Source organism: Saccoglossus kowalevskii, chromosome 16 (assembly GCF_978046115.1).
Source record: "Saccoglossus kowalevskii chromosome 16, keSacKowa6.1, whole genome shotgun sequence".
In the NCBI taxonomy this organism is placed as follows: Eukaryota; Metazoa; Hemichordata; class Enteropneusta; family Harrimaniidae; genus Saccoglossus; species Saccoglossus kowalevskii.
Genome location: NC_140656.1, coordinates 1,630,396 through 1,657,799, shown reverse-complemented (window position 1 = coordinate 1,657,799; position 27,404 = coordinate 1,630,396). Strand labels below are relative to the sequence as shown.

The 27,404-nt window shown below is 37.1% G+C and overlaps 2 protein-coding genes across 2 annotated transcripts; one reads left to right on the top strand and one right to left on the bottom strand.

Annotated features, from left to right (window-relative positions):
* Positions 1-201: 201 nt before the first annotated feature.
* On the bottom strand, positions 202-9,931 carry LOC100376580 (uncharacterized). The gene is made up of 4 exons (XM_006818827.2): positions 9,802-9,931; positions 5,912-7,704; positions 3,877-5,251; positions 202-3,222 (listed from the first exon to the last, which is right to left on the bottom strand). The coding sequence occupies exons 2-4, from the start codon at positions 7,686-7,688 to the stop codon at positions 3,069-3,071; spliced, it is 3,306 nt and encodes a 1,101-aa protein (XP_006818890.1). The 5' UTR covers positions 7,689-7,704; positions 9,802-9,931; the 3' UTR covers positions 202-3,068.
* A 91-nt stretch (positions 9,932-10,022) lies between these two features.
* LOC144355859 (uncharacterized) lies at positions 10,023-24,564 on the top strand. Its single transcript, XM_085491434.1, has 3 exons — positions 10,023-10,787; positions 13,155-13,293; positions 24,322-24,564. The coding sequence occupies exons 1-3, from the start codon at positions 10,469-10,471 to the stop codon at positions 24,524-24,526; spliced, it is 663 nt and encodes a 220-aa protein (XP_085347560.1). The 5' UTR covers positions 10,023-10,468; the 3' UTR covers positions 24,527-24,564.
* Positions 24,565-27,404: the final 2,840 nt, after the last annotated feature.

Genomic DNA, 27,404 nt, shown 5'->3' with positions numbered 1-27,404 from the left:
GACTACTTTCATGGTGGACTATATGATTTTTTTTTATTGCTTTTCAAAAGACTACTCCTGGATTGTGGCATGTCCTTTAGACTCCCTAGGTTGTAGAAACATGTGTAGCAATCTATTTGACTCCCTAGACTGAATACAGTTTTGTGCATTGTAGTGATAAGTCATGGTAAGTGTTGGATATGTTCAAAGACAAAAATTCAATAATTTTTAATTATTTATTAAAAGACATTAAACTTGACATAATACCCTATCCCTACATTGCGCAATAATAATATATTGACCTACTGACAATTCCATACATTAACAAGTCATTGTAAATTTAAGTGTCTTTTACATTTCAAATCATATGTAGTAGCTAAAAAGTAAAGGTTTGAGACGGTAAAGTTGATCCAGTGAAGTTTTTAACTGACAAAGTGAAAAAAATTGAATCTAAACTAGAAAAATAAACAATGTGCATCCATGATTGATTGTAAACAAATGTTATGTTCAAAATGGCTGCTAGTCAGCCATATACAAGTATCGATATGTACATGTATGACACCGTGTACCACAGGTTGACAAATACACTGATGATGGTTCAACATTAAATGACTCTGGACGGGCTCATGGACGAAACCCAAATTAAAGATTGGGCTTTTATAAATATTTGGTATCTTGTTTTGTTGGAAAATGTGAATTGAAACAAATTAAAAAAATTTCTCTTGAAGTCATAATAAATATTTGTGTCACAAATAGCACATTTTCATTAAAGAAAAGTTGAATGGTTATTGTGCCAAAGCACTAAAAACATTTTCCTCATTCTTAATTTAATAATTTAAAAAATAAACAAAAATGTCAAAATGGATACATCTCATGTATGTACAAGTTAAATCCATCTGAATGATGGATACTGACTATATCATGAAAAAGCAAAAATGATATTGCAAGATCCAATGTTTCTCTTTTTGGCTGTTGAGTAAATCATAGACTATTATCTATGAGTAAACCTGAAACATTTGAAATCTGACACTGAGAATTCTAGACATAAATCTTTACCATCTGCAATATTCTCAAAATTTTAGTATTTTGTTCATTTCAATACAAATGATGTAATCAGACTATCTGCTGCGATATAATGTGATATCACTTGTAGGCTGTAAAGTTGGCTACCAATGCGATATCACTGGTTGGCTGTAAAGTTGGCTACCAATGCGATATCACTGGTTGGCAGTAAAGTCGGCTACCAATGCGATATCACTTGTAGGCTGTGAAGTCGGCTACCAATGCGATATCACTGGTTGGCAGTAAAGTCGGCTACCAATGCAATATCACTGGTTGGCAGTAAAGTCGGCTACCAATGCGATATCACTTGTAGGCTGTGAAGTCGACTACCAATGCGATATCACTGGTTGGCAGTAAAGTCGGCTACCAATGCGATATCACTTGTAGGCTGTGAAGTCGACTACCAATGCGATATCACTGGTTGGCAGTAAAGTCGGCTACCAATGCAATATCACTGGTTGGCTGTAAAGTCGGCTACCAATGCGATATCACTGGTTGGCAGTTAAGTCGGCTACCAATGCGATATCACTGGTTGGCAGTAAAGTCGGCTACCAATGCGATATCACTTGTAGGCTGTCAAGTCGGCTACCAATGCGATATCACTGGTTGGCAGTAAAGTCGGCTACCAATGCGATATCACTGGTTGGCAGTAAAGTCGGCTACCAATGCAATATCACTGGTTGGCAGTAGATGGCTACCAATGCGATATCACTGGTTGGCAGTAAAGTCTGCTACCACTACCAATGCAATATCACTTGTAGGAAGTAAAGTCAGCTACCAATGCGATATCACTGGTAGGAAGTAAAGTCTGCTACCAATGCGATATCACTGGTTGGCAGTAAAGTCTGCTACCACTACCAATGCAATATCACTTGTAGGAAGTAAAGTCAGCTACCAATGCGATATCACTTGTAGGAAGTAAAGTCAGCTACCAATGCAATATCACTTGTAGGAAGTAAAGTCAGCTACCAATGCGATATCACTGGTTGGCAATAAAGTCGGCTACCAATGCGATATCACTGGTTGGCAGTAGTCGGCTACCAATGCGATATCACTTGTAGGCTGTGAAGTCAGCTACCAATGCGATATCACTGGTTGGCAGTAAAGTCGGCTACCAATGCGATATCACTGGTTGGCAGTAAAGTCGGCTACCAATGCAATATCACTGGTTGGCTGTAAAGTCGGCTATCAATGCGATATCACTGGTTGGCAGTAGATGGCTACCAATGCGATATCACTGGTTGGCAGTAAAGTCTGCTACCACTACCAATGCAATATCACTTGTAGGAAGTAAAGTCAGCTACCAATGCGATATCACTGGTAGGAAGTAAAGTCTGCTACCAATGCGATATCACTGGTTGGCAGTAAAGTCTGCTACAACTACCAATGCGATATCACTTGTAGGAAGTAAAGTCAGCTACCAATGCGATATCACTGGTAGGAAGTAAAGTCTGCTACCAATGCGATATCACTGGTTGGCAGTAAAGTCTGCTACCACTACCAATGCGATATCACTTGTAGGAAGTAAAGTCAGCTACCAATGCGATATCACTTGTAGGAAGTAAAGTCAGCTACCAATGCGATATCACTTGTAGGAAGTAAAGTCGGCTACCAATGCAATATCACTTGTAGGAAGTAAAGTCAGCTACCAATGCAATATCACTTGTAGGAAGTAAAGTCAGCTACCAATGCGATATCACTGGTTGGCAATAAAGTCGGCTACCAATGCGATATCACTGGTTGGCTGTAAAGTCGGCTACCAATGCGATAACACTGGTTGGCAGTAGTCGGCTACCAATGCGATATCACTGGTTGGCTGTAAAGTCGGCTACCAATGCAATATCACTGGTTGGCAGTAAAGTTGGCTACCAATGTGATATCACTGGTTGGCAGTAAAGTTGGCTACCAATGCGATATCACTGGTTGGCAGTAAAGTTGGCTACCAATGTGATATCACTGGTTGGCAGTAAAGTCGGCTACCAATGCGATATCATTGGTTGGCAGTAAAGTCGGTTACCAATGCGATATCATTGGTTGGCAGTAAAGTCGGCTCCTAATGTTACTGGTGAAGTGATTCCTAATTCTTGTTGTAGCGCTGTCATCTCAGCCTGGTCTAAATGTCGTACATCTAACCAATCGGCAATCAATGACGCCGAAAGTGGTGCTGAATCAGGCTTGAAACTGTGGAAAGAGTGACAAAAAAAAAATGTAATTCAGTGAATATACATATATTCTCAGCTTGGAACAAACATAGCATAACTACATGTATTACAACCTTGTCCATTGAGAAGCTGCATTGAATAACAAATGTACATTGTATGAATGGATGGATAATAATATCATTTCTTTGCATGGCGAAAGTTATTAGAAAAGTCCTGAAACATACAATACTAGGCATTTTGTGTGGAAAATACAGGCTACAAAAATCATCAAAATTAATATTCAAGTTCTTCAAATAATACTACATGTAATGTATTAATCTTAATGTTCCTCATAGAATAATATAATTTGAATTGCATAAAATTTCCCAAAAAATATATATATTTGAAGATGATCTGATAAAAATTGTGTGAGGACTTGAAACCACAAGAAGACAGTTTTAAGGGAAATTTAATGAATATCTTGAAAAATATAAATAGAACATGTAACAAACAAATTTGACTAAGACCCCAAACTGATTAATATAATATCCAAGTTTGAAAAAAATTGTTTGGGTTGTTATGACAGTCATAGGCGACGACAACAACAATAACAAAGACTGAATTTTCCCCTCTTATAACTTGCCTTTCATCTACAATCATATGGATTAAATGCACAGTAAACAAGCTTACTCACCTTCGTTTAGCAACTGGTTCTTCCTGGACAACTGGCATTGATGGAACGCCAACCAGTGATTGAGATAATAACTCATCAAAGTCAAATCCTAACCCATACCCACTGCCATCTCCTTTTGGAGTCAGCTGTAGCAGTGGTGGTAATGTATCCTCCATCATAGATCTAGACAGCTGTTTGGTAACCATGGCTACATCTGGAGGAGAGTTGGCTGCTTTTGTATTAAGATCCTGAGGATGTGGTACTTGATTACTGGACTGACTAGTATTATGTTGTCTGGGATACAGATCTGTGTTGCTTGTGAGGACTCCAACATGTAAACTTTCTTGACAATGTTCAGCTGCATCAGTAAACGCTAGACTCTGGGAAAGCTTAGCTTCAATGGCAGCGCTGTATGTTGGTGGGGAGTGAAGATTAGTTGGTGGTGATGGGGTGTCTCGTTCTGTGGGTGTTCTATATTCAACAGTGGACTCACCACCTACATTCAAGGGAAGTGATGTTAGATTGGAAGGAATTGAAGTAACAGAGTTCACCGACACTGATTGTGGATCTACGGAACTTAAAAGCTGTGAGGGTGCCACAGATGAATCGTCAGGTGAGATTGTTGTAGTTTGAGATTCACTCTGAAAACTTCCTAAGAAATCATAATGCAACTGAGAGCCCTGATCCACATTCTTGAGTCCCAACACATCTATTTGTTGGTCCATCCTTTCCTCTTTCGCCTTCATACTAAAAGTTGAGTCGATTGACGACTGGTTTGAAACACTGGTTGCAGTGGTAACCTGCTTATCGAGGGATGGTGAATTTGTGAGTTGACTGCCAGTTGATAATTCTAAAACTTCCGACTGGGGATTAAAAAAAGTATGTTGGGCAATATCAGTTGACTGGTTCTCACTGGTGATAGGCTGGTTAATTGTGGTCACAGAGTGGTTAAGACTAGTTACTGGGAGGTGTATACCAACTTGTCCATTAGATTCCTGAATGTGTAAGGACTCTCTCATATATGAGAGACCGTTTTGTAACATTTTTACTTTCAGGACACTGACTTCCCCAAGTGTTTCATTGTTCTTTGAATGCCCTGTGGTTTTAGATGCCTTTAACTCTTCTAAATCTTTGATGTGGTTTCTAATTGGATGAACAAATGGCTTTGTCGTGGCCTGCATAGTATTCCATCTCTCTAGCAACTTTTTATCACTGTCAGTTAGCAGCAAACCTTCCTCCTCTTCTTTGGCTTTCTTCTTGTCCTTCAATTTTTTTTGTCTTTCTAAAGATTTATGAAGCTTTTGCTTACGCTTTTCCTCTCGTTCTCGTTGTCTAGACAATGCAGTAACTGGCATTTTCCCACCCCCTTTACTCTGGTTGCTGCTGGATGAGACATCTTAAAAGAGAGAGAATAATAAGACTTAGTTATACATGTAGTAAAAATAAACAGTCTCCATTTCAAGTCATAGATTCAGAACCAAGTCTGAAATTATCATTGATGATTATAATAATTTTACACAATAACAATTTTCATTTCATTTTCATAGTTACACTAAAAAGTGTTTCAGTGCAATGAAACAGCAACAAAAAATAATAACTCATTGATATGACTAATAATATCTAATTATTTAAATATTCTTCCATGGGCAAAACAAATAGGAAAAATGAGTTTAATTCATAAATTAATAACTGATCTAATCATTTCAATTTTCTTTCCTTAAATGACTGCTAAAATTATATTTCAAATAAAAATGATATTTAAATAAACTTACAATTTACTTGCTTTGTACATTTTTTGTTGTGTGTAAATAACATATGATCGATATTGACAATTAATTTTCATAATTATGCGAGGCTGGGTTCTGAATTTAAGACTGAATACAAGGTCATAGAAATAAATTTTGATCTGTAGCCAATAAGAGATCGTGTTAAGTTCAAAATTAGCATAAAAACTGTTGCACCATGGGATAAATATTTGCACAATCCAGAAAAGTGATGGAAGCTAAAAAGCTATTTACTTTGCAAACAACGTACACAGTGACACAAGAAGTATTACCTGTTTGACCTTTCTTATTTCTCATCGCAGAGTTCAACAATGCAGCTTTAATAAGAGCCTTTGTATCCATGGAAATAGTTTTCTGCCTTCCAGCCAAATCACCAGGCTTTTCATCATTCTCCTTTGTTTCCATGGATACCAAATCCTTTTGCCCGAGGTTGGTTTTAGGACCCTCTCCAGTGGCACTCACCATGAGTACATCTGTTGTGGGCATATCTAAAGAGTTTTGCTCTTTGGCTGTCATGGTGACTGTTTCCTCCTTATCACATAACAACGAAGCACTTTTCATCACAATATCGCAATTTACCGACCCCACATCTCTAATTCCAGTTTCTATTTTTGGCATGAGCAAATGAGTCTGCGAAGAGATCTCTTCATCCTTCATAACTAGGGAAGCCATCTTAGATGATGTCTCTGGGACTTTGAATACATTGACTTGGGTTCCTTTACCAAGATTTCCAGTTTCCACAGAATCATTGACCTTTTCTTTTTGATCTTTACTGAATTGCAGTAGACTTTGCCACTGTGACTGCAACAAATCACTTGTAGATAAATCTTTCTTATCATCCCCATGTTTATTTGACTCATCCAATGGCACTTTTTTAGCAATGCTTGCATCAGGTTTAGGTGCTGGTTTCAAGAACAGTTCTAACGGTATGCTTCGAGTTTTTTTGGGCTGATGGAATTCTGTGATAAGATCGACAATAGCCTGTTTTATTGAATCTTTGGTCATTACTTGTTTCTCAAAACTAAAATCAAATTTTGGAAAGCATATAGGTTCTGAGTCAGGTGAGTGGTATTCTGATAAATAAGGATGTTTTAATGCTTCCTCCGCAGTTATTCTCAACTTTGGATCAAACATTGTCATTTTTGTCAGAAGATCAAGTGCATCATTATTAGCTTTTGGAATCTTCAATTTCCATGGCAACGGTAATTTATTTCTGTACTTCCTCCTGAAATAGTTCTTAACTTGATCACTAGTTATCATATCTAAGACACAGTCTGGTGGTTGGCCAAGAATGTCTGTGATTAAATCCATCTGATGAACAAAATTCTTTCCTCTGAACAGATGTTTTCGATCTAACATTTCTGCAAAAATGCACCCAACTGACCATATATCAACAGCTTGGCTATAGTCATCTGAGTAACACAATAATTCTGGAGCTCTGTACCACCTTGTCGCTACGTACGTCGTCATGAACACTTTATTTGCTTCATCTGAACTGCTCGTCTGCATCACACCTCGTGCCATCCCAAAATCGCCAATTTTTAAATCACAGTTTTCATTCACAAGTAAGTTGCTGGGTTTTAAGTCACGATGGATGACATTTGCTGAGTGTATGTACTTGAGTCCACGTAAGATCTGGTAAAGGAAATAGCGACAATGTTCATCTGTGAGTGGTTGCTGTGAGTGGATTATTTGATGAAGATCACTTTCCATTAGGTCCAGAACCACATAGACATCTTTGAAAGCTTGCAAAGGATCCGTTGGTTTTAAAATGTCTTTTATAGTTATTACATTATCATGCTTAAAATGTTTCAATATTTTTAACTCTCGATAAGTCCTCTTTGCTGTCACTAACACATCAAATGTATTTGGTATTTTCTTGATAGCTACTTTATCTAATGTTTTCTTGTCAACAGCAGAACACACAACACCATATGCCCCAGAGCCAATGTTTTCTATTGGTGTATATTTGGTATTGTCCAGGTCAAAGCTGACATCCAAGGACCTTTTGGATAAGGCCTGGAGATTTCTCAACATTGCTTCCTGCATTTTTTTTTGCCTCCACCTGGAATTTCAAGGAATTAATGTCAGTGATATCTTGAATTGAGATTCTTACTTACATTCTGGATTGTGACTAGCCCTCGGGTCTAATGTGTTTTTTTTCAACTAAAATGACTTGATCATTATGGCATTTGATTAAATCATTTTAGTTGAATAAAAAAAAAACATTAGACCAGAGAGACTGCTGACAATCACATTCCCTAAAACAAATACACAGATAAATATTATTTGACAATTCATGTATCAGTGATGTAGTTTTGTTTTCAAGTAGGAGGAAAAATTAAAATGTAGGTGATCCTAACAAGACTGAAAAGCCACTAGGTAAGTCTATTTTTTTTTGGTGGTGGTTTGGATTGGCTATTGGCTGATTTCTACATAATTGCATTATATATTACATGACAGTCGGCCTGAGTAGTTACACTACACCACATCCTCTCACGAGGTGATCGTATTATATCTATTAAACAATAAATGAACACAGACATATACATGCTTTGTGTTAAGCACCAGGTATTTGTATCTCCTTCCCCCAGCCTGAGAGGTTTTCTTAACAATGATGTGTTATTACAAAGATATAATTGGAAATGTTGTTGGCATAACGACGGCAATACAGATTTGTACATTCCCACACAATACAGAGGGGAAAGAGGTCAGGCTTCAACACTAAATTAAAAATAAATTTAGAGGTTTTATAATTACATGACAATCACTGTGATAATCACATTGTATTTCTGAGTGTTATACAAGGTTTCATGACACATACATGAATATGGGACAAATACAGAGGATTTTGCAGCAGATTTTGTCATTTTCTTTGGAACTGGATGCCCTGCTAAACATGTGCACTGCATACTGTGAACTACACATATATACAAGTATGCATGCTCTTGGTCAAAGTTTGTGGAACGCTTAATGTGCTCAATTTAAAACTAGCAATGTAATTTTATTGAACATGACTTTTCGTTTAGTAAATTATTTTAGTAGTTAGTTTCGAACGTGCTAAATTGGTCTGAAACAAAATAAATGTGTTCACACCTGATCTGCAGTTTAGATATACACGCTGTACCTGTGTGATTAATGGAATGTCTGGGTACTGTAGATACAACCTTATAACATTTCAAATGTGATGCAGTAGTTTGCATTGTTTAATTTTAAAACTACCATGTTGCCTATTTGATTGCTCATTCTCAATATACTGTGGAATGCCAGCTAGAATATGTACAAAAATATTCAGTTGTTGATCAGTGGTCATAAAGTACAGTTGTAAAAATAACACCAAATAAATAACAGTAACATAAATAATAGGCCTAACAGTAAAAATATTAGACATGTACCGGTAATCAAATAATAGGTTTACTGTATCCAAAAGCTGCATGTTTCAAGTATGATGATTTGGCTTATCTCCCACCCCAGAGTCACTGTATCACAGATGATACAATAACATCAGTGTGTACATGTATGTTAGCCCTCATTGAGTACTCAAGCAGGTATTGTTATAACTGTGACAATCCCTCAGGCCTAATTTGTTAATTTTTTTTATTGGCGAGAATAAAAACCAAACGTCGGAAGTGTCTGCGAAATGCAGGAATTTGGGCGAGAGTCCTTCGATGAAATGATTTTATTCTCGCGGGAGAAATGACAAATTAAGCCTGGGGGACTTCATGTCGAATGTTCTGCATGCTATCCTCGCAATATTCGGGCACAGTCCCAGTGTAGAGAGGGACTGGTGCATTACACTTGGTCAATTGCTTCCGATCGTGCAACATTCGTTGCATTGTTTTTTTAATACGTGGAGGCATTTTGGATGAAACATTCAAGATGAACTCACAATGAGTTTCCGCCGTGACACGTGAGAAAACATATTTGTATCACAACACAGTCCCTGGTCACGGATATTAGCATCACTGGGTCAAATCTATTGTTTTAAAACCACACCTACGATTCGGATACATAACTCTTACGTAATGAAATTAACACATTTTCAAGACACGACATTGATTGAAAGTCATTAGTGGTCTGTTCAAATTTGCATGATCTCGTCAATAAACCTTTGACATACTGCATGTTAATATTTCCAAAATGTGGATGTCTACTTACTTACCGTTTCAACAAGTAACTCGTGGATTATTACCCTGCTCGAGAATCTAAATTGAGAACGAACAGCTGAAAATATCCATGTTTGAACTATATAAACGCAACTGCTGTGTGGCCGCCATTTTATACCACGGGAAACCTGTGACTAAAAATAGAACCTACCGCATTATGTCACCAAGGACCAATCAAATTCTACTTTTAGTAATTAGCATAAATATGAGCCCTCTTGCCTCGCCATCTTGAAAGTGACAACAGAACAAAGCCGACGAGTGCATGTCTAATTTTATAATTCGATCATCATATTTTATATCCTTTCAGGGCTTTTCTCTGTTATAGTTCAATATACCACGCTTTGATGAACAAACCAACTGGGACCGTTCCATGAAATGATGACTGCTCTACGTGTAGTTGCCGTGTATTTAAAGTACATGTAATTGGACTGTGTGTTCACACAGAGAAAGGGAACGCATTTTTTTGTGGTAGAGGCTGACCCGAAACATGTAATTATTGCTACGGATTGGTAACAGCGCAGCTGGCCGATGATCATCTACGTTAAAATAAGGAACATTAACATGCAGTTACGGCGGTCTGATCGCTGCGTTTAGAACTCTACGACCTGGCAAATTACCCCGATAACACAGGGGATATGGTGCGGTGGATGGAACTGTCAAAACATGAGCTCGGACGGTAACTCGGACACAACCAGTACTAATAGTCCCAGCGGTAGTAGCGAGGCCTCGCATAGTCCTGGCCTAGATTCCCAGAGCAATTTTGGCTTCGACAAAGACGGTACGTTCCCGTCGACCGATGACTTTGAACTGCACTTGACCGATCAGGTACACGCTCAAATCCGCAAGGCTACTCACAAGCTATCTGAGAAGAAACGAAGAAAAGCCATCAACAAAAGGTACGACGAGCTAAAGAAGCTCTTACCTGGCTTATCTAACGGAAACGGCAAAACCGTTCACAGCAAGCAAACAATACTAAAACACGGTGAGTCTTATAAAGCCTTCATATTTTAACCTATATTTTCTGATATATTGTGCTTGTTGTTGGGTGTCTGTTAGACGCTCACATGTTCATGAATTAGGCAACAAAGGATGCACCCAACACAATGTTGAGATACCTATTTGCTTTGTACATGTATCTGATACGTAAGTGGTGTTGATTCAACAAAAATCCAATTTTTTTGCACACAAGTTTGTCTACATCAGTTATACTATTTGTATGTTCAGACAGACACTGATAAACAGTCAATGTTTTTACCCAAGTGTTCTAACTACAGCTGACGTCGATCCAACAGGTGGCTTCAAACTATAGACGAAAATAACACACAGTCTGACCACTTCAGACTGAACACATTATATGAATAGACTTATGTCCTGGAAAATACAACATGTTTAATGGGACTTGGTAATGCACAAAATCAATGGATTTATTAACAAAAAGACTCCAATAATAACTTGATTAGTGTCCATTAGTTGCCATGTCAATGGCAAATGAGGAACTAATAAAAGCAACTTGCTTGACTCTGAATTTGTGGCATAAGTGAAATATTGTTAGAGTCCACCTATATATAATAGGGTCATATTAGTTTTTACATCAGAATTTTATTTACATGAGGTAGTTGGTGTTTAAAACATGGTATTCCAAGCCTTACACGCCAACTACTAGTATGTATCTTATTATGGCAACCGGAATGTGGAATATTCACTTCCTGTTAAATATTGACCTGTACATCGTCATGTATCACAAAAATGGACCAACATGCTCAGCAACAACTTGTTGACATCAATTGCAAGATTAATTAATTAAAATCAAAAAATTATAAAATATTTATGAAACATCTACATGTGAAAAACCACATATCCAAAGAAGATGTTTCTATTGGCTAAAGAAAGCCAGTTCGTAATGCCTATTACCCATGAGTCTTTGCAGGTTTTCTTCAGTCAGAAAATTTCTCTGGAGTCGTATGACATGGAAGTGTTAGTTACTTTTGCAAAATTTATTTTTCATAAGTGCCATAAAGTGCCTAAATCGTGAATATTTCTAGCAGTAAAAATGAAATAGCTTAAAGTATAACACAAACTCATGCCTTCAGGAAATCTTACAGAATCTACTCTGTTTTGGTTTTCATTTTTTTCTTAAACACACTTTATAGTATTTTTTTTTTTTGGCCATGGTTATAAATTAAATAATTATAAAAAAGAAAGCACAAATTGTCACAAACATTCATTTCACTGATGTCATGTCAGTTTCTTTTGTGATGTCATCAATTGTTTCTTGACATGTCTTGGTCAATTTTACCCCCCACCCTGGTATAATTTAAAATTTAATATGAACATCATAATTGGTACAAAGACTAGACATAATTGTATTCATATGTACATTTGTTTCAACATGTCATCAATTTTTCTGACGTCTCTGGTCCATTTTTATTCAAAATGTTTTTTGTGGTTTGATTCAAAATTGGTGAATCCTACACATTTCCAAAAAAGCAAAACATAACAATGTGAATAATTCTTTTGATCAGTAATGGTGTCTAGTGTCTACATGTATGTAAGTTTCCCCTCTAATATTTGACATTTTATATATAATAAATCTTTCCAGTGTTATATTGTAAAATGAAATTAAACATTTTCATTTTATTTGTGATGTTTAAGGCCATGTATTTCTTTTTCAAAGACAGGGACTGTGATATTTATGTCTTGTTTATTGTCTTCATAATCTATTTATTTTATTATTATTTTCTCTGCCGAAAATAATATTGAAATGGATCTAAATATAAGAAATGTGTTTTGATATATAGCTTTTTAATCATCCGCTAGCTTCCTAGAAGTATATCCAACTTGGCACAAACTTTGAACACAGAAGACATTTATGCCTTAATAAACAGTATATAGGCTTTGGCAGTGTAAGCCCCCGTGGTTCTGTCTACTAACCTTTGAGTGCCAAATTATTTTACTGCTCAAAATACTGTTACATTTGGTAAATTTTTACTGAATTTAATCTAAATATTAAAAAATGTGACATTGCTTCTAGTTTTTGATCAAAAAAGTTGAAATTTTTGTCAACATTTTCTGTGGGAAAAAAGCAAACTACAAATGGAACTATTTTCTAGATGTTGTTTGAAGTTAGTGCTCAATCGGTTACTGTAACACTTACAGGGACACTTACACTATTTTGACAAAATATTCATTATTACCAAATATCAAAATCAAATATCAAAAACATTTATTTTGCCTAGACTGTGTAATAGAAGTGATATATTTAATTCAATTTGAATTTCTGAAAACATTCAATGAAGACTTTAAAAAACCGCAATGTTTCAACAATAATCAATATTTATTTTCTCTGCAGCTGTACAATTTGTAGATCGACTGAAATCGGACTTTAGGATTTCTGAAAGACTGATGCGAGAATTGGTAAAAGAAAAAGAACGTAATCTTGTCCTTACAGCTGAACGCAAAATGTGGGAAGATAAGATTCAAAAACTCAGGTATTGTTGAATTGATGTTACTATCCATGCACTATGATACATTATCTGTAGTTTGCTGCAGGTACTTATAAAACAATAAATGCTTGAATCAACTTTATATAAATGTGTACATGGTATAAAAACAATTTATTCTAAATCATTAAGATTTCATGATTCAAATTTTAGTTCCCATTTGGATGCAGTCTGAAAACTTCCCCCATTTTATTTACAACATGTTTGAAGATGACTGAATGTAATAAAATTTGTATTCATGAATGTCATTCTACAGCCATGTTTCTGACATTGACTGATTGCAATAAAACTTTACAACAACATGCATTTGTTTCAAGTTCAGATTCGAAATGACTCATTTCAGATTGTGTTTTGTCATTGATTGATTTGAGTCATGGCTGCTTTTATTCATATCATGTCTACCAAGTTAATCTGTTTAAAAACACCAATCTGATTTTGTCAGTTACTATGGCAATTGTTAACCAGAAATATACAGAAATCGCATAGCTGTTGCATATATTGTATTAGAATCATTCACACATGTACCAGTAATATGATAATTGATATATTCAAATATGATTTGATCATGTCATACATATTAGTTTAGTCAGCCAAAAGTCACCTTAAGGTCAAATTTAAAATTAATATTAAATCATTTACATGTAAAACCCAAAACACTAATTATGTGTAAAGTGTGTTGTAGTGGGAGGTGTGTTTGGGGGAATTGGGTTGTGAGCACCCTCCTGTTTACTAGTACATTTGTATGTGATTGGCAAAGCTATGTTTATGGTCAATTATCATAGCTTACAATATATTAATTTTTTAGCTCCGCTGTCGACTTTGTCGAGCGGAGCTTATCATATGAGTGATTGTCCGTCGTCGTCCGTGTCAATGTTTTACTTTTTCGACTTCTTCTTGAAAACTACAAGCCTGAATGCTTTGATACTTGGTGTATATGTACCTTGGGTAGACCTCTCTCAGATTTGTTCATTTCATGATGATATCTTCAATTCTCTAATTTTGGTGAATCTTTTTGTCATTTTTAGTAAAAAGTGATATTTTCAACTTCTTGTTAAAAACCGCAAGTCCAATTGCTTTGATATTACATATATAGGTACTACATGTGAACCTCTCTCAGATTTGTTCATTTTGTAATGATATCTTTAATTCTCTAATTTTGGTGAATATTTTTGTCATTTTTGGTAAAAAGTGATATTTTCAACTTCTTGTTGAAAACCGCAAGTCCAATTGCTTTGATATTACATATACAGGTACTACATGTGGACCTCTCTCATATTTGTTCATTTTGTAATGATATCTTTAATTCTCTAATTTTGGTGAATATTTTTGTAATTTTTGGTAAAAAGTGATATTTTCGACTTCTTGTTGAAAACCGCAAGTCAAATTGCTTTGATATTACATATATAGGTACTACATGTGGACCTCTATCAGATTTGTTCATTTTGTAATGATATCTTTAATTCTCTAATTTTGGTGAATATTTTTGTAATTTTTGGTAAAAAAGTGATATTTTCGACTTCTTGTTGAAAACCGCAAGTCCAATTGCTTTGATATTACTACATATATAGGTACTACATGTGGACCTCTCTCAGATTTGTTTATTTCATGATGATATCTTTAATTCTCTAATTTTGATGAATATTTTTGTAATTTTTGGTAAAAAGTGATATTTTCGACTTCTTGTTGAAAACCGCAAGTCCAATTGCTTTGATATATTATACATATAGGTACTACATGTGGACCTCTATCAGATTTGTTCATTTACTAATGATATCTTCTGTTCTTTAATTGCCATGTGCATTGCTAACAGCGGAGCTATCTCAGCCGACAGGCTGCTTGTTTATTTATGTACATTTATATTTGAGATGCGCTTCTAAGAGAGTAGATACAGTTAATCTTCTAATTATATCATTAATCCTCTAATTTTAGTTAATATTTTCGGTTAAAATACTATTTTTGACTTTATAAAAACAATTGCTTTGATACTTGATATATATGTAGCGCGTATACCCACTATTAGGTTAGTTCCTTCTATGAGTCCATTAAATTTATCACTATTGGTGATAATATAAACATATGTGTTAGCATAACACTTATGATAGAATGTTAACAAAGTCAAGGTCATTTGTTTCCCCACTATGAATATATGAACTATGCATGCCCTTATTATTGCAAGACTCTGCTGAAACATTAGACTATTTCACCGTCATGTCACTTGTACTTTGATTAGTTTTGCAATTTCATTTTGTAGTTTTGCCAATTGTAATCGGTGGAATTTAGCTTTCTCTCTCTAACCTCTAAAATGTCAACTATACCATTTCCTGACTGTGACTTGTGTGTTGTAAAGTGTATTATCATGTGTCAAGTGTGTTAGTGTGTGTCAACATGTGTCAAGTGTGTTAGCATGTGTCAAGTGTGTTAACATGTGTCAAGTGTGTTAGCATGTGTCAAGTGTGTTAGCATGTGGGAAGTGTGTGTCAAGTGTGTTAGCATGTGTGGAGTGTGTTAGCATGTGTGGAGTGTGTTAGCATGTGTGGAGTGTTTTAGCATGTGTCAAGTGTGTTAGCGTGTGTCAAGTGTGTTAGCGTGTGTCAAGTGTGTTAGCGTGTGTCAAGTGTGTTAGCGTGTGTCAAGTGTGTTAGCATGTGTCAAGTGTGTTAGCATGTGTCAAGTGTGTTAGCGTGTGTCAAGTGTATTAACATGTGGGAAGTGTGTTAGCATGTGTGGAGTGTGTTAGCTTGTGTCGCGTATGTCAGCGTGTGTCGCGCATGTCAGCGTGTGTCGCGCGTGTCAGCGTGTGTCGCGCGTGTCAGCGTGTGGCGCGCGTGTAAGCGTGTGGCGCGCGTGTCAGCGTGTGGCGCGCGTGTCAGCGTGTGGCGCGTGTGTCAGCGTGTGCCGCGCGTGTCAGCGTGTGCCAGCGCGTGTCAGCGTGTGCCAGCGCGTGCCAGCGCGTGTCAGCGCGTGTCGCGCGTGTGGAGTGTGTTAACGTGTGTGGAGTGTGTTAGCGTGTTTGGAGTGTTAGCGTGTGTTAGCGTGTGTTAGCGTGTGTGGAGTGTGTTAGCGTGTGTTAGCGTGTGTGGAGTGTGTTAGCGTGTGTGGAGTGTGTTAGCGTGTGTGGAGTGTGTTAGCGTGTGTGGAGTGTGTTAGCGTGTCAGCGCGTGTCAGCGTGTCAGCGCGTGTCAGCGTGTGTCGCGTTTGTCAACGCGTGTCAGCGCGTGTCAGCGCGTGTCAGCGTGTGTCGAGTGTGTCAGCGTGTGTTAGCGTGTGTCGAGTGTGTTAGCGTGTGTCGAGTGTGTTAGCGTGTGTCGAGTGTGTTAGCGTGTGTCGAGTGTGTGTGTGTCGAGTGTGTTAGCGTGTGTGTGTGTCGAGTGTGTTAGCGTGTGTGTGTGTCGAGTGTGTTAGCGTGTGTGTGTGTCGAGTGTGTTAGCGTGTGTCGAGTGTGTTAGCGTGTGTGGAGTGTGTTAGCGTGTGTGTGTGTCGAGTGTGTTAGCGTGTGTGTGTGTCGAGTGTGTTAGCGTGTGTGGAGTGTGTTAGCGTGTGTGGAGTGTGTTAGCGTGTGTGGAGTGTGTTAGCGTGTGTGGAGTGTGTTAGCGTGTGTGGAGTGTGTTAGCGTGTGTGGAGTGTGTTAGCGTGTGTGGAGTGTGTTAGCGTGTGTGGAGTGTGTTAGCGTGTGTGGAGTGTGTTAGCGTGTGTGGAGTGTGTTAGCGTGTGTGGAGTGTGTTAGCATGTAGGATCTCATCTTATGAGATATAATCATTGTTTTCATGATTATAAAAATCACTTAGTAAAAAACGGTCATGTATGTGAATTGTTAGGTGTGTCTGTCATTGTTTTATTCCAACAATAAAATTAGAGAAAAATAAACAAACTGAAATTGTACCCAAATTCTGGAAAGATCAGATAGATGTCAGTGAAAATGTTCAGGTGTATTATAGTATGATTGATTTCTTTTGCTTGGGGCAGGGTGTACAGTGGAGCAGCTGGACCAGTCCTTAATTCATTCATGTCTACTCAAGGATACATATTCATGCTAATGAGCTTAAATTCTGGAGTACTACTTTTGTGTTTTACTTATCTCTTGAATAACTCACCTTGAGGGCATGGATGTAGACATGGTAAAAAAAGGAGAGTGAACTCTCTTTGACACTATTGTTATTGTGACGTCTGTCGTCCATTTTCTTCGCAGATAACACTTAAGAGATTTATCGGCTAATACTGAACGTTAATATTCAAATCAGCCATTTTGCATTCATTACAGCCATAGTGTAAACATTAAGAGTAAGTTTTAAATAGCAGCGATTAAAAGACCAGAAAATGATAAAACAAACGACAACACAAGTTGGTGGCATTGGTGGCATTTAAATTTCATTTAGTAAGTCGCAAAAATGACTGCTAGTTTTATTTGTCGCTAGAATTTGTTCCAATAGCTTTTAAAATAAGAATGTTTTTGCCTGAAATTGTTTGGAAAGAATAACGTTTTAGAGTAGAGGAGCTGTTACTCAGACATTTACACTGATATTCTGGTTAACCAGAACTTTAAAGACCTCAACTGATTGAATCTTTTATTGTCAACATATTATGTACTATACCTACAACTGTAGTATTGCCCTGCCTTGTAGCACTATGGGAAGTGCGCCCTCACATCAGGTCAATAAGGTCATGACTCCGCAGTGCCCGCAGGCGTGACTCCGCAGTGCCCGCAGACGTGACTCCGCAGTGCCCGCAGACGTGACTCCGCAGTGCCCGCAGGCGTGACTCCGCAGTGCCCGCAGGCGTGACTCCGCAGTGCCCGCAGACGTGACTCCGCAGTGCCCGCAGACGTGACTCCGTAGTGCCCGCAGACGTGACTCCGCAGTGCCCGCAGACGTGACTCTGCAGTGCCCGCAAACGTGACTCCGCAGTGCCCGCAGGCGTGACTCCACAGTGCATGCAGGCGTGACTCCGCAGGCGTGACTCCGCAGTGCCCGCAGACGTGACTCCACAGTGCCCGCAGACATGACTCCGCAGTGCCCGCAGGCATGACTCCGCAGTGCATTATTGCATTATTTTCCTTACTGTTGGTGGTTCAAATTTATGTAATTCAAACCTGAATTTTTATCTCAAAACTATACAATGTAGGTATAAATTATCTGTAGACAGTCAATCTAATGGCTATTGTCAAAACAAGCCAGAATAAAATTGCAATGCTTTGCTTAGCCACACATTCTAGATCTCACAATAACCCATTCAAAAGTTCATTGCATGTTGTACTCAGAAATTCCAGATAACACATTGTGCATGGAAAGCCTTAATCAACTTACTACTACTGCTTGAGGTCATCTCTACGATGTACACTGTTTTTGCGTTGAGAATTGGTTATGTACTTGGAATAAAAATGAAAAGATATTTGTTTATAAGTAAATCAGTGAGTTTCATTGCTATATCAATATGCGCAAGTTTGTATAATATAGGATAATGTCGTAATTTATTTTCACCAGAGCATACTGCTTCACTAAATGTTTCTTGTTACATGTACTTAGTATATTAGTCACATGAGGTCACTTTTACATAGTTACTTTATACTAAAATATGTTTGGTTATTTATAGTAACAACAGGGGGGGGATTGGCACGAGAGGGCGCCATCTGATCTGAATGGAACGTTTCGACGTCAGTCGTCCGTAGCCCATCGTCAAGCAACAACCTCCCGTTTACGAACAGATGAAATAATTTCAGCCATTCCTTTACAGAATAATCCTCAACAAAACTTAGAAACATTTCATAGACAAATACAGGCTCCAAAATTATGTCTATTTCAAAACAATTCAACCGACAACCAGTTTGACGCCACAATTTCTTGCTGGAGCTCGAGTTCTACGCGTGATTTTATTGCGTTCAAATCTGTTCTATTTCAAACTGCGCATGCACACACACTGTGGTTCTTTGAAATGCATACTAATTAGGTAACTTGTCACTAATAAAAGTCACCGAAAACATTTTGAGCAATTTTGAGCAATAATACTAGAGTGAAATATAAACGTGCCTCTGCATTCTCCATGAATTTCATAACTTGCTATGATCATGGTAAAGAGAAAACCTGTGTTTACTTTCAATAGTTAGCTGGAGTCTGATCGAAAACGTGTCTCAAAAATTACCTTTACATCATTTTTCCGATTATTTTTTCAGCTCGTAACGATAGAATCAATCAATTTAGAACTAACATTTATGCTATCGGAAAGCATTTTGGCACAATTTTACTGAAAAGACGAGTTTTTCATTGCTCATGAATATTAATTTATGCAAATGAGATGAGTATTTCAACCAATCGTGTCATGCAACTCCCCCCCCCCCCCCCCCCCCTGAGTAACAAATTACATGTAACCGTTCAGGTTAAACCTAAAATATTCCATGAATATATGTATTTACTTTTGAGATATAAATTGTGATAGTACAGACAACGTTTTATGAGGAAGGCCCAGAACTTATTCAATTTGTTGTTGTTCAATGGTGAAAAAAGTAATTAGCATAACAATGTTTTTGACCTTTGTTGCTATTTTTAATTATCCTTGACTTTTCCCACTGCAGACTGAATTATATCACGAAGAATTGTTCCCCGGGAGTCTGTAATACAAATGAATCCATGTCCTCCATAAAAATTCCCAACGTTTTGTGACGTTTTGTTCCTCACTGGTCACAATGTTTCCCGGAATCTTACCAATATCAACTGGGTGGCAATTACAGTAGCAATTGCTGAGGTAGTCTCTCACCTTTGGTTACATTGTATTATCACCGATTTTTCATCGCCAAAGTGATCCGCATTCCAAATTTTGGTTCCCAGGGCACCTCTAATAAATAACCTATTCTAATTTTGTTTCACTCGGAAAAGCAAAGGCGATAAGACTCAATTTTCAAGGATGCAGGTCGTTTGGATCTGTCTATTTCTTTTGTTTCAAGTTTGCTGCATGCCTAGAAACACAGCAATGTTGTTTTTTGGTGAATATAGAACATGTTCTGTTTCAATATAGGATTTTGATATGCATAACAATTCTTTACTGAAACGTCTCCTGTACAATGGCACTAGCCCAAAATGGACTTTCTGTTCAACGCGTCTTTGATTGTAGCAAGTCCAATACTTTGATATTACATACATGTATATAGGTACTACATGTGGACCTCTCTCAGATTTGTTCATTTTGTAATGATATCTTTAATTCTCTAATTTTGGTGAATGTTTTTGTCATTTTTAGTAAAATGTGATATTTTCGGCTTCTTGTTGAAAACCGCAAGTCCAATTGCTTTGTTATTATATGTATAGGTACTACATGGGGTTCTAATTCAGATTTGTTCATTTCATGATGATATCTTCAATTCTCTAATTTTGATGAATATTTTTGTCATTTTTGGTAAAAAGTGATATTTACAACTTCTTGTTGAAAACCGCAAGTCCAATTGCTTTGATATTACATATATAGGTACTACATGTGGACCTCAGATTTGTTCATTTTGTAATATCTTTAATTCTCTAATTTTGGTGAATATTTTTGTCATTTTTGGTAAAAGTGATATTTTCGACTTCTTGTTGAAAACCGCAAGTCTGTATGTTTTGATACTATACATTTTGTTCATTTTCTAATGATATCTTCTGTGCTTTAATTCAAATGTGCAATGCTAACAGCGGAGCTATCTCAGCCGAGAGGCTGCTTGTTTTACTATTCTGACATGTTAGCTGTAAAATAAAATCCTGCAGCCAACATGGACAAGTTGACAATCCCTAATACATTTGTATTGCTAAATTGTGAACTTTAAATCTCATTTTTTAGGATTTCCGCATGAAGTTACACGGATACGGAAAAATGCATCATTCTAGCAAGGAAAAATATTGATTTCCTTTGTCCAGATTATATAATAAATTCTTTAATTAATATTTAATATTTGTTAGTGTACCTGTATGTACACAATTATACAAATGTATCTAATTGGTGGTGAGAATTGCCAAGCCAGTTCATAAAATTGTGAACAAATATTTTTTATAAATAACACTGATGGAATATTTTATATTTCAATTTCTTTCAGTCTTAATTAGTTGTATTGCAATACATTAGAAATAATTAAAATATATTTTTTCTTTCTTTATTTTATTGCTGAGAATGAGGTATACATTTGTTTCATACTATAATTGCTTATCTATATTGTTCTGGGGATTATTAATTTCAATAAACAATTTTCAACTATCCTTCTGTGACACCAATAAGATCATTACTAAGCAGTATAACAAGAATGCATGATGCAAAGCCCATTATATAAATGATCAAATGTGTCTTGGTCAAAGAAACTAGGGGGCATTATCTACCGGGTTTTATTTAGGAACTTCTAGGGGACATTATCAACATGGGTTTTATTTAGAAACTCCTAGGGGGCATTATCAACATGTGTCTTATTTAGGAACTCCTAGGGGGCATTATCAACATGGGTATTATTTAGGAACTTCTAGGGGGCATTATCAACATGGGTCTTATTTAGGAACTCTTAGGGGGCATTATCAACATGTGTCTTATTTAAGAACTCCTAGGGGGCATTATCAACATGGGTCTTATTTAGGAACTCCTAGGGGCATTATCAATGTGGGTCTTATTTAGGAACTCCTAGGGGGCATTATCAACATGGGTCTTATTTAGGAACTTCTAGGGGGCATTATCAACATGGGTTTTATTTAGAAACTCCTAGGGGGCATTATCAACATGGGTTTTATTTAGGAACTCATAGGGGGCATTATCAACATGTGTTTTTAGTCCCCGTTCGGACGAAGTCCGAAAACGGGGACTTATAATTCGGTCTCCGTCCATCCGTCCGTCCGTGTGTCCGTCTGGAGTCATATCTCAAAATCCCTTGGACCGATTCCGTTCATTCTTTGCATGTGCCTAGTACTTTATGTGGGACATATGCACTTGCAGTGGTTTAGCGGTTCGATTCAAAATGGCCAACTGGCAGCCATCTTGTTTTTTGAAAATGTTGTATTTTGAACATGCTTTGTCAGTTTACATTCAAACTTGGTATATAGATTATACATATTAGGATACATGTCCATGATGATTTATTTCACAATTGGATCAAAGATGGCCGACTGGCAGCCATCTTGTTTTTTGAAAATGTTGTATTTTGGACATGCTTTGTCAGTTTTCATTCAAATTTAGTACATAGATCATACATGTTAGGATACATGTCCCCCACCGTCCGTGAGTTCCTGAGTCTGTCCGTCCGACCATCCGTGTGTCCGTCTGTCCATGCGTCAGTCTATCCAACGTCATATTTCAGAATCCTGTGGACCGATTCCGTTCAATCTTTGCATGTGTCTTGTACCTTGTGTGGGACATATGTACATGCAGTGGTTTAGCGATTCGATTAAAAATGGCCGACTGGCAGCCATCTTGTTTTTTGAAAATGTTGTATTTTGGACATGCTTTGTCAGTTTTCATTCAAACTTGGTACATAGATTATACATGTTAGGATACATGTCCACGACGATTTATTTCGCAATTGGATCAAAGATGGTCGACTGGCAGGCATCTTGTTTTTGTTTTTTTATGTGGTATCTTGGACGTGCTCTGTCAGTTTTCATTCAAATTTGGCACATACATGTACTTTATACATGTTAGGATGCATGTCCATGACAATTTGTTTCAAAGGATGGCCGATTGACAGCCATCTGACTTTTTGGTCTTACTACTATATTTCCACAATTTATGTACCATTTTCATTTGTATTTGGCACATACATCATACATATCAGTGTGTTTCATAATCAGATCAAAGATGGCTGAATAACGGCTGTTTTTATTTTGGCCATATTACTATGACACGAAACACGTGTTTTGATGTAAATAAACAATCTGTTGTATACGCCATTTGGAACTCAAGTTTCAAGGACACGCTCGCGACAACCCCTCCGCTTTAATATGACAAGCACAAAGAGAACTTAACGGGGACTGTGTCATTTTCAATGACTTATATTTAGGAACTCCTAGGGGGCATTATCAACATGGATCTTATTTAGGAACTCCTAGGGGGCATTATCAACATGGGTCTTATTTAGGAACTCCTGACAAAGCAACTGCTCAAATCGTAAGGGCAAATTAACAGCTCCTAAGGATGGTATTCCCAAAATAGCACCAGTTGTTCATGACACACAAAACATTAATCCTCAACTCTGATGAATGGACCAGTTACTGCGACAAAGCCTTACTCCCTGTGAAAGCTACCCGCTACGAAATCCACTTACTGCGAAAGCCACTCATCACAAAGCTTCTAGTACATGTAGCAAAAAAATGCTAGTACGTTTCTCCAAACAAGCACCATTAAAACGATGATTTATCTTCTTGCCCTCTGTTCTTAAGTACATGTATGCTCCACAGATTTATCCCAGAGTATTCACTACTACGGTAATTCATTTGCTTTCTCTTATGTCAGTGTCTGAAACCTTGAAACTCTGATTTTGTGATTGTGTTTGAAAAATGAAAGTCAACCATCATCTCAGCATGCAAACAGAGAAAACAATTGTGACAATTTTTGTAGGTTTTTCACTTATCAAATCAGTGGCAATAACTGTAGCCACATTGAGTATAAAATCAGTGATGTTATGTAGAGATCATTCCCTGAATTCAGTGCATATCAACTGGGCTATGCATGGATGAAAATGACTTAGGCGGTTTCCTCAGTAAATTTAATCTAAATCAAATCAATCAATCCATTCATTCCAGTTAAAATATTCAACAGTAATAGAATCAATAAATTCCAGTTAAAGCGGGAAAGTCATCACCTACGCTTGCGTCAGGTGGCCATAGCGTGTAATTGTTTACAAAACGAGCGTCTTAGCCTTTGTGTTCTTAGTGTGTGTTATCATTGCTTGGGACTCGTGTGTGCAAAACAAAGCACTCCACAGTAAAAAAAAATCACCCATATTTGTATTTCAATGTTGTAAATTAAAAAATGTGCAAGTGTTCTTCCAAACTGTTTGTTTAGCTTTCTTTATTGATTTTTTTTCAGGGATAAAAGAGGATTTGTTGGAATGCGTCCAACACAGACCGTTACATCAACTGCAACGATTATACAACCCATAGTTCATGGGCAGCTCATACCAACGCATGCAGCCATACAACTTCCTGTATCACAGGTACAGATAATTAATGGACATTTGCCAACAATGGATATAAATAAAAACATCCATATTCATTCAACTGCAGGAACGTAGCATCAGCTTTATGGATACTTTTTTAACTAATATTTATGATTATGGAAACAATTTTGGTCATGTTTTTCTTGATCAGTACTAGCTTTATGTGTTGCATTTTAATTTTGGATCTATGACATCAGGATTCAATATGACGCATGTCAGACTTCAAGATGGATGACATCAGACTTCAAGATGGATGACATCAGAATTCAAGATGGATGACATCAGAATTCAAGATGGATGACATCAGAATTCAAGATGGATACCATCAGACTTCAAGATGGATACCATCAGACTTCAAGATAGATGACATCAGACTTTAAGATCGATGGCATCAGACTTCAAGAAGGATGGCATCAGAATTCAAAATGGCTTACATCAGAATTCAACATGCCTGACATCAGAAGTCAAGATGGCTGATATCAGAATTCAAGATGGAAAGCATCAGACTTCAAGATGGACCAGAATTCAAGATGGAATTCTAAACTGCTGACATCAGGTTTCAAAATGGTTTATATGCAATTCTGTTTCTGTTTTTCAAAATGGCAACAAATCATGCACAATTGTGGTCAGTTTATCAGAACAACACTGAGTGTGAGTCTACCAAACTTTCACTCAGTGATCTGAACAATAAAACAATGCATTCCATTTGTGCTTTTAAGCAATATTTCTAATCTTGTTAACACAACTCCTGCCGATAGCCTCCACGGATAGCCTCCACGGATAGCCTCTACGGATAGCCTCTACGGATAGCCTCTACGGATAGCCTCTACGGATAGCCTCTACGGATAGCCTCTACGGATAGCCAAAATGAATGGTACAGCTTCGGCAGACGATGTGTTAAACATAAGCTGCAAAATCATTTTAAAAAAATCATGTGCCTTTATCAAACAGAGTACTACAACAATGGGAATATTTAAGGGAAATATATATTTACAATGAACTGTGTTGTCATGGTGATTGATAAACAAGTTCAGCATATCACTAGTAATAAGAGAAGACAACTCCCTTTTTCTGTCCCAGTTTTGGACAATACTGTCTTTGTAATATCGGTTAATTTTTCTGTAGGTGTCTTTGTTTCATGTTGATATTTTCTTTTCATTCTGTTTTTTGAATCATGAATTTAATTGATAATTGGAACATTAAGGCCGTTGTGTGGGCGTATGTCACTCACCTCCAAGTCTCTCTATAATACTTAGCTAATTTAGCTCTGTATGGTAATGTGCCAACACATATAAAAGGAAATTTGTTGTTATTTTTAAATACTGTAATCTGTTTAATTTTCATTGCTAGGAATTTTTGTGATTGATGACTCAATGACATTTGTTAAGACATACATTCATGAAAGACATGAATCTGCGTTGTCTCACAAAATTCATGAAATTGGGTTTTCATGAAACTAAAGCAGTGTACACAAGATTTTATGTAGTTATATCAGAAAAACTGCATGCTGGGAGTATATTTTATCAACTGCTTGAGCCACAAGCATCTGAATTTGTATTACCTCTGCGTAAAACACCTACCAATAGAAAACATGCACACCTACAAATAGAAAACATGCACACCTACCAATAGAAAACACACACACCTACCAATAGAAAACACACACACCTACCAATAGAAAACACACACACACCTACCAATAGAAAACACACACACCTACCAATAGAAAACATGCTCACCTACCAATAGAAAACATGCACCTACATGTACCAATAGAAAACACACACACCTACCAATAGAAACACACACCTACCAATAGAAAACAGACACACCTACCAATAGAAAACAGACACACCTACCAATAGAAAACAGACACACCTACCAATAGAAAAAACACACACCTACCAATAGAAAACACACACACCTACCAATAGAAAACACACACACACCTACCAATAGAAAACATGCACACCTACCAATAGAAAACATGCACACCTACCAATAGAAAACACACACACACCTACCAATAGAAAACAGACACACACCTACCAATAGAAAACACACACACACCTACCAATAGAAAACATGCACACCTACCAATAGAAAACACACACACACCTACCAATAGAAAACACACACACACCTACCAATAGAAAACACACACACCTACCAATAGAAAACACACACACACACACACCTACCAATAGAAAACATGCACACCTACCAATAGAAAACAGACACACCTACCAATAGAAAACATGCACACCTACCAATAGAAAAAACACACACCTACCAATAGAAAACACACACACACCTACCAATAGAAAACACACACACACCTACCAATAGAAAACACACACACCTACCAATAGAAAACACACACACACCTACCAATAGAAAACACACACTGCCATTATTTACCATTCTCTTCAACACAATACTTTAAATGACATTATTACATTACTGCTGGTAATACATGTATGTATGAAAATCAGACTAATTAGGACATGTGATCATGCCCTCTTGTATGGCCATGCTCTGACATCTCAGTGAATTGGGAAGAAACACGACATGTGTTTACCAATGATGTCTTAAACGCTTGAAGTGCAATGATCTTAAATGAAATGTTTATTAGTTATTGCACATATTATTGTATAGTTTATATTTAAATAGGTTATCAGGGTTCTCTACCACACTACTGAATGATATCAGGGTTCTCTACCACACTACTGAATGATATCAGGGTTCTCTACCACACTGAATGATAGCAGGGTTCTCTACCACACTGAATTATATCAGGGTTCTCTACCACACTGAATTATATCAGGGTTCTCTACCACACTGAATGATATCAGGGTTCTCTACCATACTGAATGATATCAGGGTTCTCTACCACACTGAATGATATCAGGGTTCTCTACTACACTGAATGATATCAGGGTTCTCTACCACA

Coding starts and splice junctions, on each gene's coding strand:
- LOC100376580 (XM_006818827.2), bottom strand. CDS start 7,688: ATGCAGGAAGCAATGTTGAGAAATCTCCAGGCCTTATCCAAAAGGTCC. Junction 5,252..5,911: donor AAATAAGAAAGGTCAAACAG/GTAATACTTCTT, acceptor CTCTCTTTTAAG/ATGTCTCATCCAGCAGCAAC. Junction 3,223..3,876: donor GAACCAGTTGCTAAACGAAG/GTGAGTAAGCTT, acceptor CTCTTTCCACAG/TTTCAAGCCTGATTCAGCAC.
- LOC144355859 (XM_085491434.1), top strand. CDS start 10,469: ATGAGCTCGGACGGTAACTCGGACACAACCAGTACTAATAGTCCCAGC. Junction 10,788..13,154: donor GCAAACAATACTAAAACACG/GTGAGTCTTATA, acceptor TTTTCTCTGCAG/CTGTACAATTTGTAGATCGA. Junction 13,294..24,321: donor GATAAGATTCAAAAACTCAG/GTATTGTTGAAT, acceptor ATTTTTTTTCAG/GGATAAAAGAGGATTTGTTG.